Source organism: Geotrypetes seraphini, chromosome 19 (assembly GCF_902459505.1).
Source record: "Geotrypetes seraphini chromosome 19, aGeoSer1.1, whole genome shotgun sequence".
Classification (NCBI taxonomy): Eukaryota; Metazoa; Chordata; class Amphibia; order Gymnophiona; family Dermophiidae; genus Geotrypetes; species Geotrypetes seraphini.
Genome location: NC_047102.1, coordinates 32733320 through 32744968, shown reverse-complemented (window position 1 = coordinate 32744968; position 11649 = coordinate 32733320). Strand labels below are relative to the sequence as shown.

The 11649-nt window shown below is 42.8% G+C and overlaps 2 protein-coding genes across 2 annotated transcripts in view; both read left to right on the top strand.

Moving 5' to 3' along the window:
* The window catches only part of LOC117352133, a 1164809-nt gene that overhangs the window by 762221 nt on the left and 390939 nt on the right, over positions 1 to 11649 (top strand). The gene's annotated exons all lie outside the window — the stretch shown is intronic.
* Positions 1 to 11649, top strand: part of LOC117352124 (mucin-2-like) — an 87251-nt gene that overhangs the window by 58130 nt on the left and 17472 nt on the right. Inside the window, exon 15 of the mRNA XM_033928268.1 lies at positions 4610 to 4849. Within this exon, the coding sequence (XP_033784159.1) occupies positions 4610 to 4849 (240 nt within the window). The remainder of the gene's footprint in view (positions 1 to 4609; positions 4850 to 11649) is intronic.

Genomic DNA, 11649 nt, shown 5'->3' with positions numbered 1-11649 from the left:
AAATCAATTTAATAAGCCAAATCGAATTGAATCAAAACAAAACATTTTTCCCTGAATCAGGCAGCATTAATAGGTAGCTCATTAAGGGGAAGTGACATGAGAAGGAGGAGTCAGGGAGATTGGAATCGGGAAGTATAAAAGGGCAGGGCCAGAGCTAAGTCAGGAGGCCCAGGAGAAAGGAGGAAGAGGTGATTCCTGTATGAACCTTGACTACAGCCCTTAGATACTCGGCTTGGCTGAGGGAAGCTAATCTTCCTTTTGTTGCTGAACACCTGCGAGTTTGCTCCGAGGTCTGGCTAAGGCCAGATCCCTTTGCCTGACTGAGGAAAGACTGTTTGAGGTATGGAAGTCACAAGCCACGATCTATGTTTTGGGTCCTATCAGCTACAGGCCCCTCTCAGAACCTTTTGAGCCCTGGCCCTGTGAAGAAACAGGGTGCAGGATTTTTCTTTCCTTTACCTTTTGTGCTCATGTCTGGCTGTTTGTGCACAACCCAATAAAATCAGAAGCTTGTGCACCCTAGCATATAAAGGAGGGGAGGGGGGGTGGACTGCCCCGGGTGCCTTCTTGGTGAGGGTGCCAGAACCTCTCCACCCCCCAAGCCACACTCGCATCCTCCCTTTCCCACTCCTTGTACCTCTTTAAAATCTTCACCAGCACGAGCAACTACTCTAACCCAGGGGTGCCCCCACTTTTTTGGCTTGCAAGCTACTTTTAAAATGACTAAGTCAAAGTGATCTACCAACAATAAAATTTTAAAAAACACAAAGCACACTGTACGCAGAGAAAATATGAATTATCATTTATATTTGGGGGGGGGGTGTGGGGTTCAAAGAGGTCAAGGCAGATGACTTTAAAATATGCAATGTCACCTCAGGAACAACTATACAAAAATAGACAAATATACCCCCTCCCCTTTTACTAAACTGCAATAGCGGTTTTTAGCGCAGGGAGCTGTGCTGAATGCCCCCATGCTGCTCCCAATGCTCATAGGCTTCCTGCGCTAAAAATCGCTATCACGGTTTAGTAAAAGGGGACCATAGTGCAAAATATAGACAGCAGACATATTTTGATCACTAAAGTTAAAATAAAACCATTTTTCCTACCTTTGCTGTCTGGTGATTTCATGAGTCTCTGGTTGCACTTCCTTCTTCTGACTGTAAATCCAATATTTCTTTCTTTCTGCCTCCTGCATGCTTCCTCTCTTCTAGACCTCATTCCATTCCCCATCCAATATCTCTCTCTCTGTCCCGCCACGAGTACAACTTTTTCTTCCTCTCTCCCTGCCCCCTCCCCTTTCTTCCTTTCTGTCTCTCTCTGCCCCCTTTCTTTCTTTGTCTGTCTGTCTTTCTCTCTCCCTGCCCTCCCCTCAAAGCCACCGCCGCCAATTTCTCCCTGCTTCTCCAATGCCAGGCCAGGTGCGTACAAGTGCCAGGCCCATAAGCCTTCCCTGCGACATCAATTCTAACATCAGAGAGTAAGTTCTGGGCCAGCCAGGCAGATTAGATTAGATTTTTTTCTATGCCTCTCACTATTTTATCCATTAGCACACATGACTTGCAAAATTATTAACATGGGAGCAGTTACTAGAGGATGCGGTATATAAACTTAAGGTTTAGTTTAGTTTAGTTTATGTGAATGCACAAAAACGTCAAACGAAGAAAACTATATGACAATCTAATGGCCTCCAAAGCAGCAAAACTAGACAGACAAATCACCAATCTGCTGTCCTCGACCACAGACTAGAAAACCTTCAAAAAAGAAACTAAAACCCTACTCTTCAAAAAATACATAAAACCTATTTAACACAACCAGTTCCTTCCCAATCTCCAACCACTACACCCACTACCCCTCTCAAATCTAAAATGTTTCTAATTACCCAACATGTATCGCCTCAAGTTCCCGACAATACTTATATACCTCCTATGTAATTCCTATGACAATTTTTACGTAAAGTTACAATTCTTGTAACTCCTGATAAATCTTATGTAATCCGCCTTGAACCACAAGATATTGGTGAAATAGAAATCACTAATGTAATGTAATGGTAGTGCTTATGTCCCTTTCCCTGCCATACTACACCCCTCCCTAAAAAATATTTTTATAAAATTGTATGTTATTAACACATGCAGACCGGAAATCTACTTAGTTAGGGGAGGATTCAATGTCAACCAGGATGACGTTTAACGCAATTCTATAAGAGTAACGCAGACATTATAGAATCACACAGCGTCAGTGCATGTCATAACTTTTAGGCACACCCATTTAGGGCTCCCCCCCCCAAAAAAAAAGGGCCTAAATACCTGATCGGAGGGAAATCGGATAACAAACCGATCAGTACACAATCGGTTTGCTTAGTGAATCTAGTCCTAAGTCTTGCACACACAACTTAAGGCCATATACAGAATTGAGTGGTGAGTACATGCTAGCACGTAACGCAGTTTAGTAAAAGGACCCCAAAGTTACCTGGACAACTCTGTGGTTTCAATATTTCCCTTCCTTGCTCAGTAGTTATATTTTGTCCAACCAGCTTGGCCAAAAATTTAACAGAAGGTATAGAGACAGAGGCAGAACTGGTGTGGGTATTTGTGGCTGTAGCTTAGCTGGATAAATGGAATTGCAAGAGTGAGCTGCTCTTAAATTAGGATGCAGGAGAAAAATGTTCTGTTCATTTCTGATTCTTTTAGCCTGCTCTTCGTAGCTTGTTTCACACATTCATTTTGAGACAAAATAACTTTCCACACACATGGGAACTTATTTTTTTAATGTGCGCAATTTAACAAATGGTAAATTGATTTTTAGCAAGTTAAACCAAATTAATTTTTATTATCCACAAAAACTAATCTGGATAACTTTGCAAGCCTGAAGACTTTGCTGATATGAAGACACTTTGAAATTGGTGCTCATGGTTAGAAAATAGGTCCCACAGCATAGTAAATCAGCTACTTTTCTACCCCCATTATTTAAGGGATTTTTTCAAAATCAGCATACAAACACGTGAAGAACAAAGAAAACTGCGCCACAAGAACGGTTACCTATTTTCAGCTATCCTGGGTGTTAAATTTTGCCCTAAATTTTGCTATTTACTCATTTTCATGGGTAGCAAAATTTTGCTCTTTGTAAAATTACCTCCCAGAAAGCTCACACATAAAATTAAGCCTGCTCCAGGGCAGGATTAACAGTGCAGAAGTGCATGTTTTATGTATTTATTTTTTTATTAATGTGCATATGTACTGACCAGGCTTTGGTTCCACTTCCGATAATGCCTACGGATATGAAGGGCACTGGTAGTGAGGCACTCATTTGCAAATGTTTCTGTAGCACTTATTCTATTCATTGCTGTCATTTAGTGGGGGATTCATCAAGGCGCGGTAAAGGTTCACCCTTTACTGTACTTCGATGCCCAGTGGGATTCAGCAACTTGGGGTACCACAGGTTGCTGAATCCCATCTTATAGGGATAACGCTGCTTGTGAGTCACCTCACAGGCAGCATTAGTCCTGTGGCCCAGGAGCATTGGGCCGTACATAACTGTGGCCTGATACTCCTGGGCTGTGACAGTAAGTTGCCCACCCAACCCTCCTAGTGGCTACCTACCAATTCATTGGTGGTCCAGGGAGGGGCCCGCTGGGGTCTAAGAAGTCAGCCAGAAGCGATGCCCAATCACTTCTGGCCACTCTAGCGCCAACCTTATTTTCCCCCTCCCTCTGTTCATTTCCCCTACCCAGCTTTCCTTTCCGTAGATTGTATTTCTCCCCCTCTTCCCCTTTTCTTTCTGTAATAATTATTTCTATGTATATAATTTGCTCACTTGTATTGTTAAATTATTTCTTCAAACATTTTACTGTCGACTGCCTAGATGTTTTTCAGATAGGCGGTCTATCGAAACCTAATAAACTTGAACTTGAAACCTCAAAAAGGCTCTAACACACCAGGTGGGTTGAGGTGTTCCCATTTTGAGGCATCCCTCCCTCCTGCCTCCTACAGAGGTGTGAAGGAATATAGAAGGTGATCCACTGCTAGGCCACTAGGGTTGACTTCGGGAGAGGGGGGTTCTGGCCTGGCCTGATCAGGGTCCCACTGGACCAGTAGTGCTTTTTTAAAAAGTTCTTATGGGGGGGAGACCTGGGAGCTGGGAGGGGTACCACCAAGGATCTTTGTTAGCTTGGTGGGGGAAGGGGAGTTGCACTGATGCTTGGCACAGCAGGACACAGCACAGTGACATTGTTGGGGAAGCCTGTCTGGGGCAGGGTGATTGGGTTGGTGATAGAGAAGGAGTGTCGTTAGATACCTCTTCTCTCAACCAACCCTTCCAACACATTATTTTTTCCAATGTTAAACATGCCTGAGAGGTTTTTTTTTAAAGAATTTGTGTAGGTTACTAAATGATCACATTTAAATGCGGTCTGCGCTAATGATGCACCATTAGAGCATTTGGGGGGACACTAACACTAGCTATGTTTTGATCATTGGCCTGCAAGCCAGTTTATCTCCTTGTGGCACCTACAAAGCGTATTCATGTGAAAAGGATAGGCAGAAAATGTTCAGATGCAAAGATCCCTGTTGATATTGCAGAACACAGGCAGCTCTCTTGATTCCCATTCTTGCAGGAAAAAGTCTGCGGCCTATGTGGTAACTTTGATGACAACCAGAATAATGACTTCATGTCCCGAGGGAAGTCCATCGAAGAGAGCGCGGAGGAGTTTGGAAACAGCTGGAAAGTTGGCTCCTCGTGCCCTAACGCCAAAGCTGTTATCAATCCTTGCTTAAACAACCCACACCGGCGCTCACAAGCAGAAAGAGAGTGCAGCATAATCAATAGCGCCGTCTTCAAAGACTGTCATACACAGGTATTTCCTATTTGGGTTTCTGGGATCACTATGGGTCATCAGGAGCTGTTAGAACAGGCCTTGGATTAACCTCATTGTATACTGGGATTTGTAGTCTTCTTTTTAATATAGAAATGGAACTGCAAATAAAATCAAGGCCAGGATCTCGTCGAGTCATCAGGCCAAAATATTCCTAGTCTTAATGCTAAAGCCCTGTGCTGTATATAAAGAAGTGACTATTTGGCACCTATTTGAAAGAAATAGGTCAGTCAGTTCTGTTTGCTTAGCTCCTATTTTTTTTAATGATAATTTGTTATAACATTTCTTCTTAATTGGTTTCTCTTTGAAGGTTCCTCATAGATTACTATGTTCTTCTGATGGCAAGCAGAGACAGTGATTTACATAGATCAATTATCGAGTCCAGAGTTTTGCATGTCAGTTGTTTTCAGATCTCTTTTGCAAACATGTTGAACTAGTCTAGTCTTCAGGTTACTTGTAATTGAAGCAAATGGAGTATATTTAGATACATTGGACAGGCAAGGCTGGTTCAAGGGTATCTGATGCCTAAGTGTACCTGTTCTGTATTCACCCTCAACCCCCAAGAGATGGCTCAAGGCCCTTTCTTCTCCTATAGCCCAAATCTTCCTTTCCATAGTCCAGTATCTCCCCTTACCTACCAACTAACCCCTATATCCAGTATCTCCCCTACTCTCTTTACTCTGGGAACTCCCCTTCCCCCTCCCATGTCCAGTATCTCCCTTTCTATTCATTCTTCAGGTGTTCAGCACCTTCCTTCCCCCATCACCACTACAGTGTGTCCAGCATCTCTCTGCTCTTGTCTTCCCTGTTCACTGCCACTTTCACAACCACTCCTTGCATTCTCCCAGAGGTCCTATGGCTCCAAAGACAGTGCATGTGGTATGAGGTTATTGCATATCTACAATAGAAAACAAGAAAACCAAAAATCCCCAATATCTCAACAGGAGCAAAGAACAAAGTAGAAAAGACCCCCACAAAGAGCAGGTGATCCAAATAAACAGTCTTTATGAGAGAACTGGTAAAATGAATAAAAAGTCCTTGTGATAAAGCGACTAGTAGATATGTGAAGACCGGACTTGATATAGGCCATGTTTTGGCACTATTGAATTCGTCAGGAGTCCATTAACTACTATTCACAGGTGGATACAAACAGAACAGCGATCTGTTTAATATCCTTTGAGCATAAATTCTCATTGCAAACTATTCCAAAATCACCACTGTTATAACACTCGAAGATCTAATTGAGGTTGCACCAGCATCATATTAAAAGATTCATGCATATCTGTCCACACTCAAGACCTGCCACATCCTGGCCCCTCTAATGCAAATTTTTTGTTAGAGGGAGTGGCAGGCCTTGCGCATGCGTGTGTGGTCAAAAGCTCACTGCTGCACTAAATAGCTTCTAAATTCCCATCCAAAATTAAAGACAATGTGTGAAATATAGATTTCCAAAAACCCTGGACAATTCTATACCCCCCCACCATATATGCAAATTACATTACATTAGTGATTTCTATTCCGCCATTACCTTGCGGTTCTAGGCGGATTACATTCAAACTAAAAACAAGAATTACATTCAAAATTTGAAAGAATAGAATAAGCAATGATATAAAATTTTAAGGTAATAAAAAAAACAAAAACAAAAAAACGTTGGGTAAAGAGTTACCAACTGGAAGTAGAAGTCCCCTCCTGCCTTCCCCCTCCAACACCTCCCATCTCCACCACCTTTCGTATTCACTAGTAATATAGGGATATAGTACCATCTCAACAGAGCTTAGTATCCAGGTAGTAGCAAGCTCAAGAAAACTGATGTGTTGCCACGTGCATTCCCATTCTGCTACAGTAATCACTCAACCCAGGTCAGATTCCCAAGCTGTCATATATTTTAGGGGCTCCCCCTCTTAACATTAAGGCATCGATAGATGTCTAAGATCATTTCTTTTTAACATCAGGGCCTAAAAATTTCTCAAACTTGTTTTTTCTCCCAAGGAGCTCCCTGAAAATCCCCAATCTCTGGACATAGTTCTTAACTTGTAAATACGGGAATAGGTCTTGAGAGAACAATCCATATTTTCCTTGGAACTCCCCAACTGGTCAAACCAGTCCCTTTTCTATATCCACAAATTGCTCTACACACACCTGTCTCTTGTTTTCTTACTGCAAGAATATCCCAGCCCTCCACCTTGGTAAAAATTCAGCATTAAATCTGAGAGGAGTGCTTCCTCCCTGCCAGCACCAGCCTCTTCACTGCCCACCAGACTCGTAATGATGTGTTCACAGATTCCAGACCCCCTTAAATTTTTCTTCTCCCAGGAAGTCAGGATAAGTGCATGAGAGGGATCAGGCCCAATTCAACCTGCTCATTGTCTACCCACTGCTTGCATGAATGAACCTTCCTCTCCAGCGTAGCTCATAACTGTGCTGCTTGATAATATTTTAATAAATAGGAAACTGCCAATCCTCCAACCTTCTTACTCAAACATAATACTTTCCAACCTATCCTAGGATGTAGACGCACCCATATAAAGTCTAGGAGCCGCCGCTGTAAGTTCGCTCTCTCTCTACCCAAAATCAGTAATGTCTGGAATAAAAACAGAAGTTGGAGTAAGATCATCATCTTAACCACTTCAATGCAGCCCAATTAAGAAAAATTAAATTTCTCCCATTTGTTTGTCTTTCCTAATTTTCTGAAAAAACAGAATGTAGTTAGACCATATAAACTGAGGCCTCCTTTTACGAAACAACGATAGCAGTTTCTAGCGCAGGGAGCCGCGCTGAACGGCCCATACTGCTCCCGGCGCTCATTGAGTTCCTATGAGTGTTGGGAGCAGCGCGGGGCATTCAGTGCGGCTCTCTGCGCTATTGCAGTTTCGTAAAAGAGGGGGTGAGAGGACATTCTAAGTATATACTTAAATATCCTATCAATCCCTGCACCCATCAGAATGGGAATATAAGGCACGATACTCCCTCTTGATCAGGTGATAAATTAATATTTAGTATTTCAGATTTGTTTATATTCACCCGAAATCCAGAAACCCAACTATAGGCATCAACTCTGCCATCACAGCTTCAAGAGACCTTTCTGGTTTGGTCAACGTGAACAATATATCATTTGCCAATATACCATCCAGGGGTCTTTACTCTTACCACACTGGCATTTTCTCTCACCTTTTGGGCCAAGAAGCACAATCACCAAGGCAAATGGGACCAGGGATAAAGGTCTTGGCCCCTGGCACAGTGGGAATGCCTCAGAATACTTCCTACTGATTTTAATACTCCCTAAGGGACAATTATAAAGTTTCTGAATCCATCCGTGCATTCGAGGCCTCAGGCCTGTTCATTCCAACACCTTAGACATGAACAGTCAGGACAGAGACTCTATCAAATACTTTGTCTGCATTAACCAAGAGAAAGATCATTTCTTGATTCATTCGCAGAGCCCATTCTCATGGATTCAAGGCTCTTCTAATACTATCCCCTACTTACTTCCCTGCAATAAAATCAGACTGATCTGGATGAACTAACTGAGGAACTGTCCACCAAAACTTGAGCAAATATATTGGTATCAACTCCTAAAAGGGATATGCGGTGGTAAGAAGCACAAAACAGTCATCCCTGCTAGGCACATAAAATATAGAAGCTGACTCTGCACATCCAGGAAGTTAAAGAGAAGCAAATCATCAGGAGAAGAAGCTCCTTAAAGAGTTTATAGAACTTACCTGGACTAGATGGCTTCACAGTGGACATTCCCGTCTTCATAGTTCTGAGCACTTGATGAATTTCAATTAGGGTAATGGGTCTACCCAACCATAAGACATCTTCAGCTGCAATATTATCTAGCTGAAGGGACCCAAGTTAATTAGCTATATCTTCGTTTCGCACCTTGTCTTCTGCTAAATGCAATGCCGTATAAAATTGAGCAAAACAATCCTGCTCTTCCCCTTCTGTCTTCACAACCTTTCCGGACTGGTGTTTAATGAACAAAATGTTAGACTGGACCCACTAAACTTTCAGTCTGTGTGCTACCAGGTGACTAGCTTTATTATTCAAAATATTTCTTGTTTCAACAACTGTAGATCCACTCACCTCATGCACTTACCCTGGCTTCCTGGGGGGATTTGGAATCTGTGAACACAAAATTACAAGTCTGGTGGGCAGTGAAGGGATTGGTACCAGCAGGGTGGAATAACTCTTGGTCTACTCCTCTCAGATTTAATGCTGAATTTTTACCAAGGAGGTATTCTTGCATGGGAAAACAAGAGACCTGCAAAGCTCTATGAGCTCAGTGGAGCTGCTGACGCACTGCACTATCCCAGGGCTGATGTTTATGTGTACCCTCTAATCATTCAGTAAGACACTGCAGCTGTAAAACCTCTACTCTCTTTTGCTTTCTATATGCAGCCAGAAAAATAAGATGACCCCGCAAAACAGCCTTCAATCTCTCCCAAACTGCACTTGGGGACGCTTTACCCCCTACATTAAATTTGGTATGTTCTGCTATAAGAGTGCAACTTTTTTACAATTTCCAGATCATCCAATAAACTATCATTTAGTCTCCAGTTTTTTTGTTCCAAGTCAAGTAAGAGCTCATCCAATTGCAGTCAAGTTGGTGCATGATCTGATCATGTCCTCTGTTCTATACCTGCCTGTGTGACTCATTGTAGCAAATCCTTTTCTATCAGAAGATAATCTATTCTGGAATAAGAACTGTGGACTGGGGAATAGTAAATATAGTCATGAGCCCTAGGATTTAACCATCTCCACCCATCCTTAAAGTTGAGTGCCCTGAGAAACTGCCGCAATGCAGTCCTATCATGTTTACCATACAGGATAGTCCTACCTGTATTATCTAAAGCAGGTGACATAGTTATATTGAGGTCCCTCCACCACTAGTGACCCTTTTTTATATTGAAGAATCCAAGATATCATAGCCTGAATGAGCTTCCCCTGCTTTGCATTTGGAGCCTATAGATTTACCAGAATTTAAGTGTTACCCTTAAAAGCCACTACCAAAATTAAATATCTACCCTGGGGTTCCCTCACTATCTGGTTAATCTCTATAATCAGCCCTTTAGCCCAGTGTGGATGCTCAAAATGCCAAGGGAACCTTAGGATCATAGATATGCCTTGCATGGGTTCTGGTGAGATTAATTTCTTGAACAAAACACACAGAAGTATGGAGGTGCACCAGCTTCCTGAAGAGTGCTTTATACCTATATGAAGAGTTGAGCCTGTGAACGTTATAAGATACTATTTTAACCCCTGCCATCCTCATTCATTAGAAAAAGACCCTGGCAAAGTTGACCTACATTTTCCCCACATCCCCACCTCCCCCATTCATTCCCAATCCTCCTGTCTTCCCCCACCCTCCCTACACTCCTAGTTAGAACTTCACACTTAAGTTCACTCCTAGTTCACTCCTAGTTAACTTCACACTTATCCATCTCCGGTAGCCAACAACACAATAAGCCAATATATCCCATACCATGGAGATACCCAGTGATATACCTCTTACCCCTCCACTCATTCCTGACCCCCCCAACCCCACACACAAATATTCTCCAAAAATTTAATCAAACACAATGCAAAAGCAATCTCCAATAAGTTCACATCAATGCAAGTCAGGACTAAGGGCAATCACCAGGTAGCAATTTATGATACACTGCAGATCAAGTTGAGAGACCATCATCATTGGTCCTCCCACCGCTGGCCTGTGCAATGTTAATCCAGTTCTAGGTTCCACTCTCTGCCATCTAAGTCCCACTAAGCATTGTTGGATAGACTGCTATATCTCACCATTCACCAGACCATCAGGCACCTCAATCCCTTCTTTCCGTAGTAACTCTCTGGCCTCCCCTAGGAGTGGAAACCCACTTGTGAACCATATTGAAGGTGATCAGGAGCCCAAAGGGAAATGTCCAACAATAGCACACTGCACGTGTGGGTGCCCGACTCACTTCTCAGAATGATCTTCTCTTCTGCAGCATATGGGAAGCTAGGTCTTGATGTAACTCCAAGTAATTGCCACTGAACTGTCCCAAGCTCTCTAGCTCTGCACAGCAACCATTCTTTGCAGACAAAACTCTGGAGGCAGACCATGATGCGGTGGTAGATGCGTGGAATGGTCTCCATGTGGAAGTAGTGAAGACGAAGACTGTATCTGAATTCAAGATAGCGGGGGACAGGCATGTGGGATCTCTTAGGGAGAAGATAATGGATGGTGGGGATGGGCAGATTGGATGAGCTACTAGGCCTTTATCTGCCATCATGTTTCTATGTTTGTCCTTGTCTCTATTCCAGTTTTTAGTTTCTCTTTATCTCTGATGCCCTCCTTCCTTTTTCTTTTGTTTCAGTCCTTTCTCTTGGCAATGTAATGCTGTTTCTTCCTTCTTTTGCTGGATTCTTCTTTTTTCTCTCATCTCTTCCTTATCCTTCTATCTGCTCTCCTTTTCAACATTCCCAGACCTCTTTTCCAGCATTATCACCCTGGATTCCTTCTGTCCCTCTCCCTCCCTATCCAATCTAGGATTTTCTGCATTTCCTGCCACCCCTAATCTTTTCCCTCACTGTCCCTCAGTTTCTTGCTGTCTCCTCTTTGCCCCCCTACACACTCACATTCTAGCTCCCCCCCCCAACACACATTTTTTTCTGTGATCTCCACTCACTGTCTTGATCTCTTTTCTTGCAATTCCCCCACAAAACATCTATAGCTCCCTTGTTCCCCCTTTTCTTTGGATTTCTCCCTCCCTCACACACAGACACACCCTTCTTCACTCGCTCTT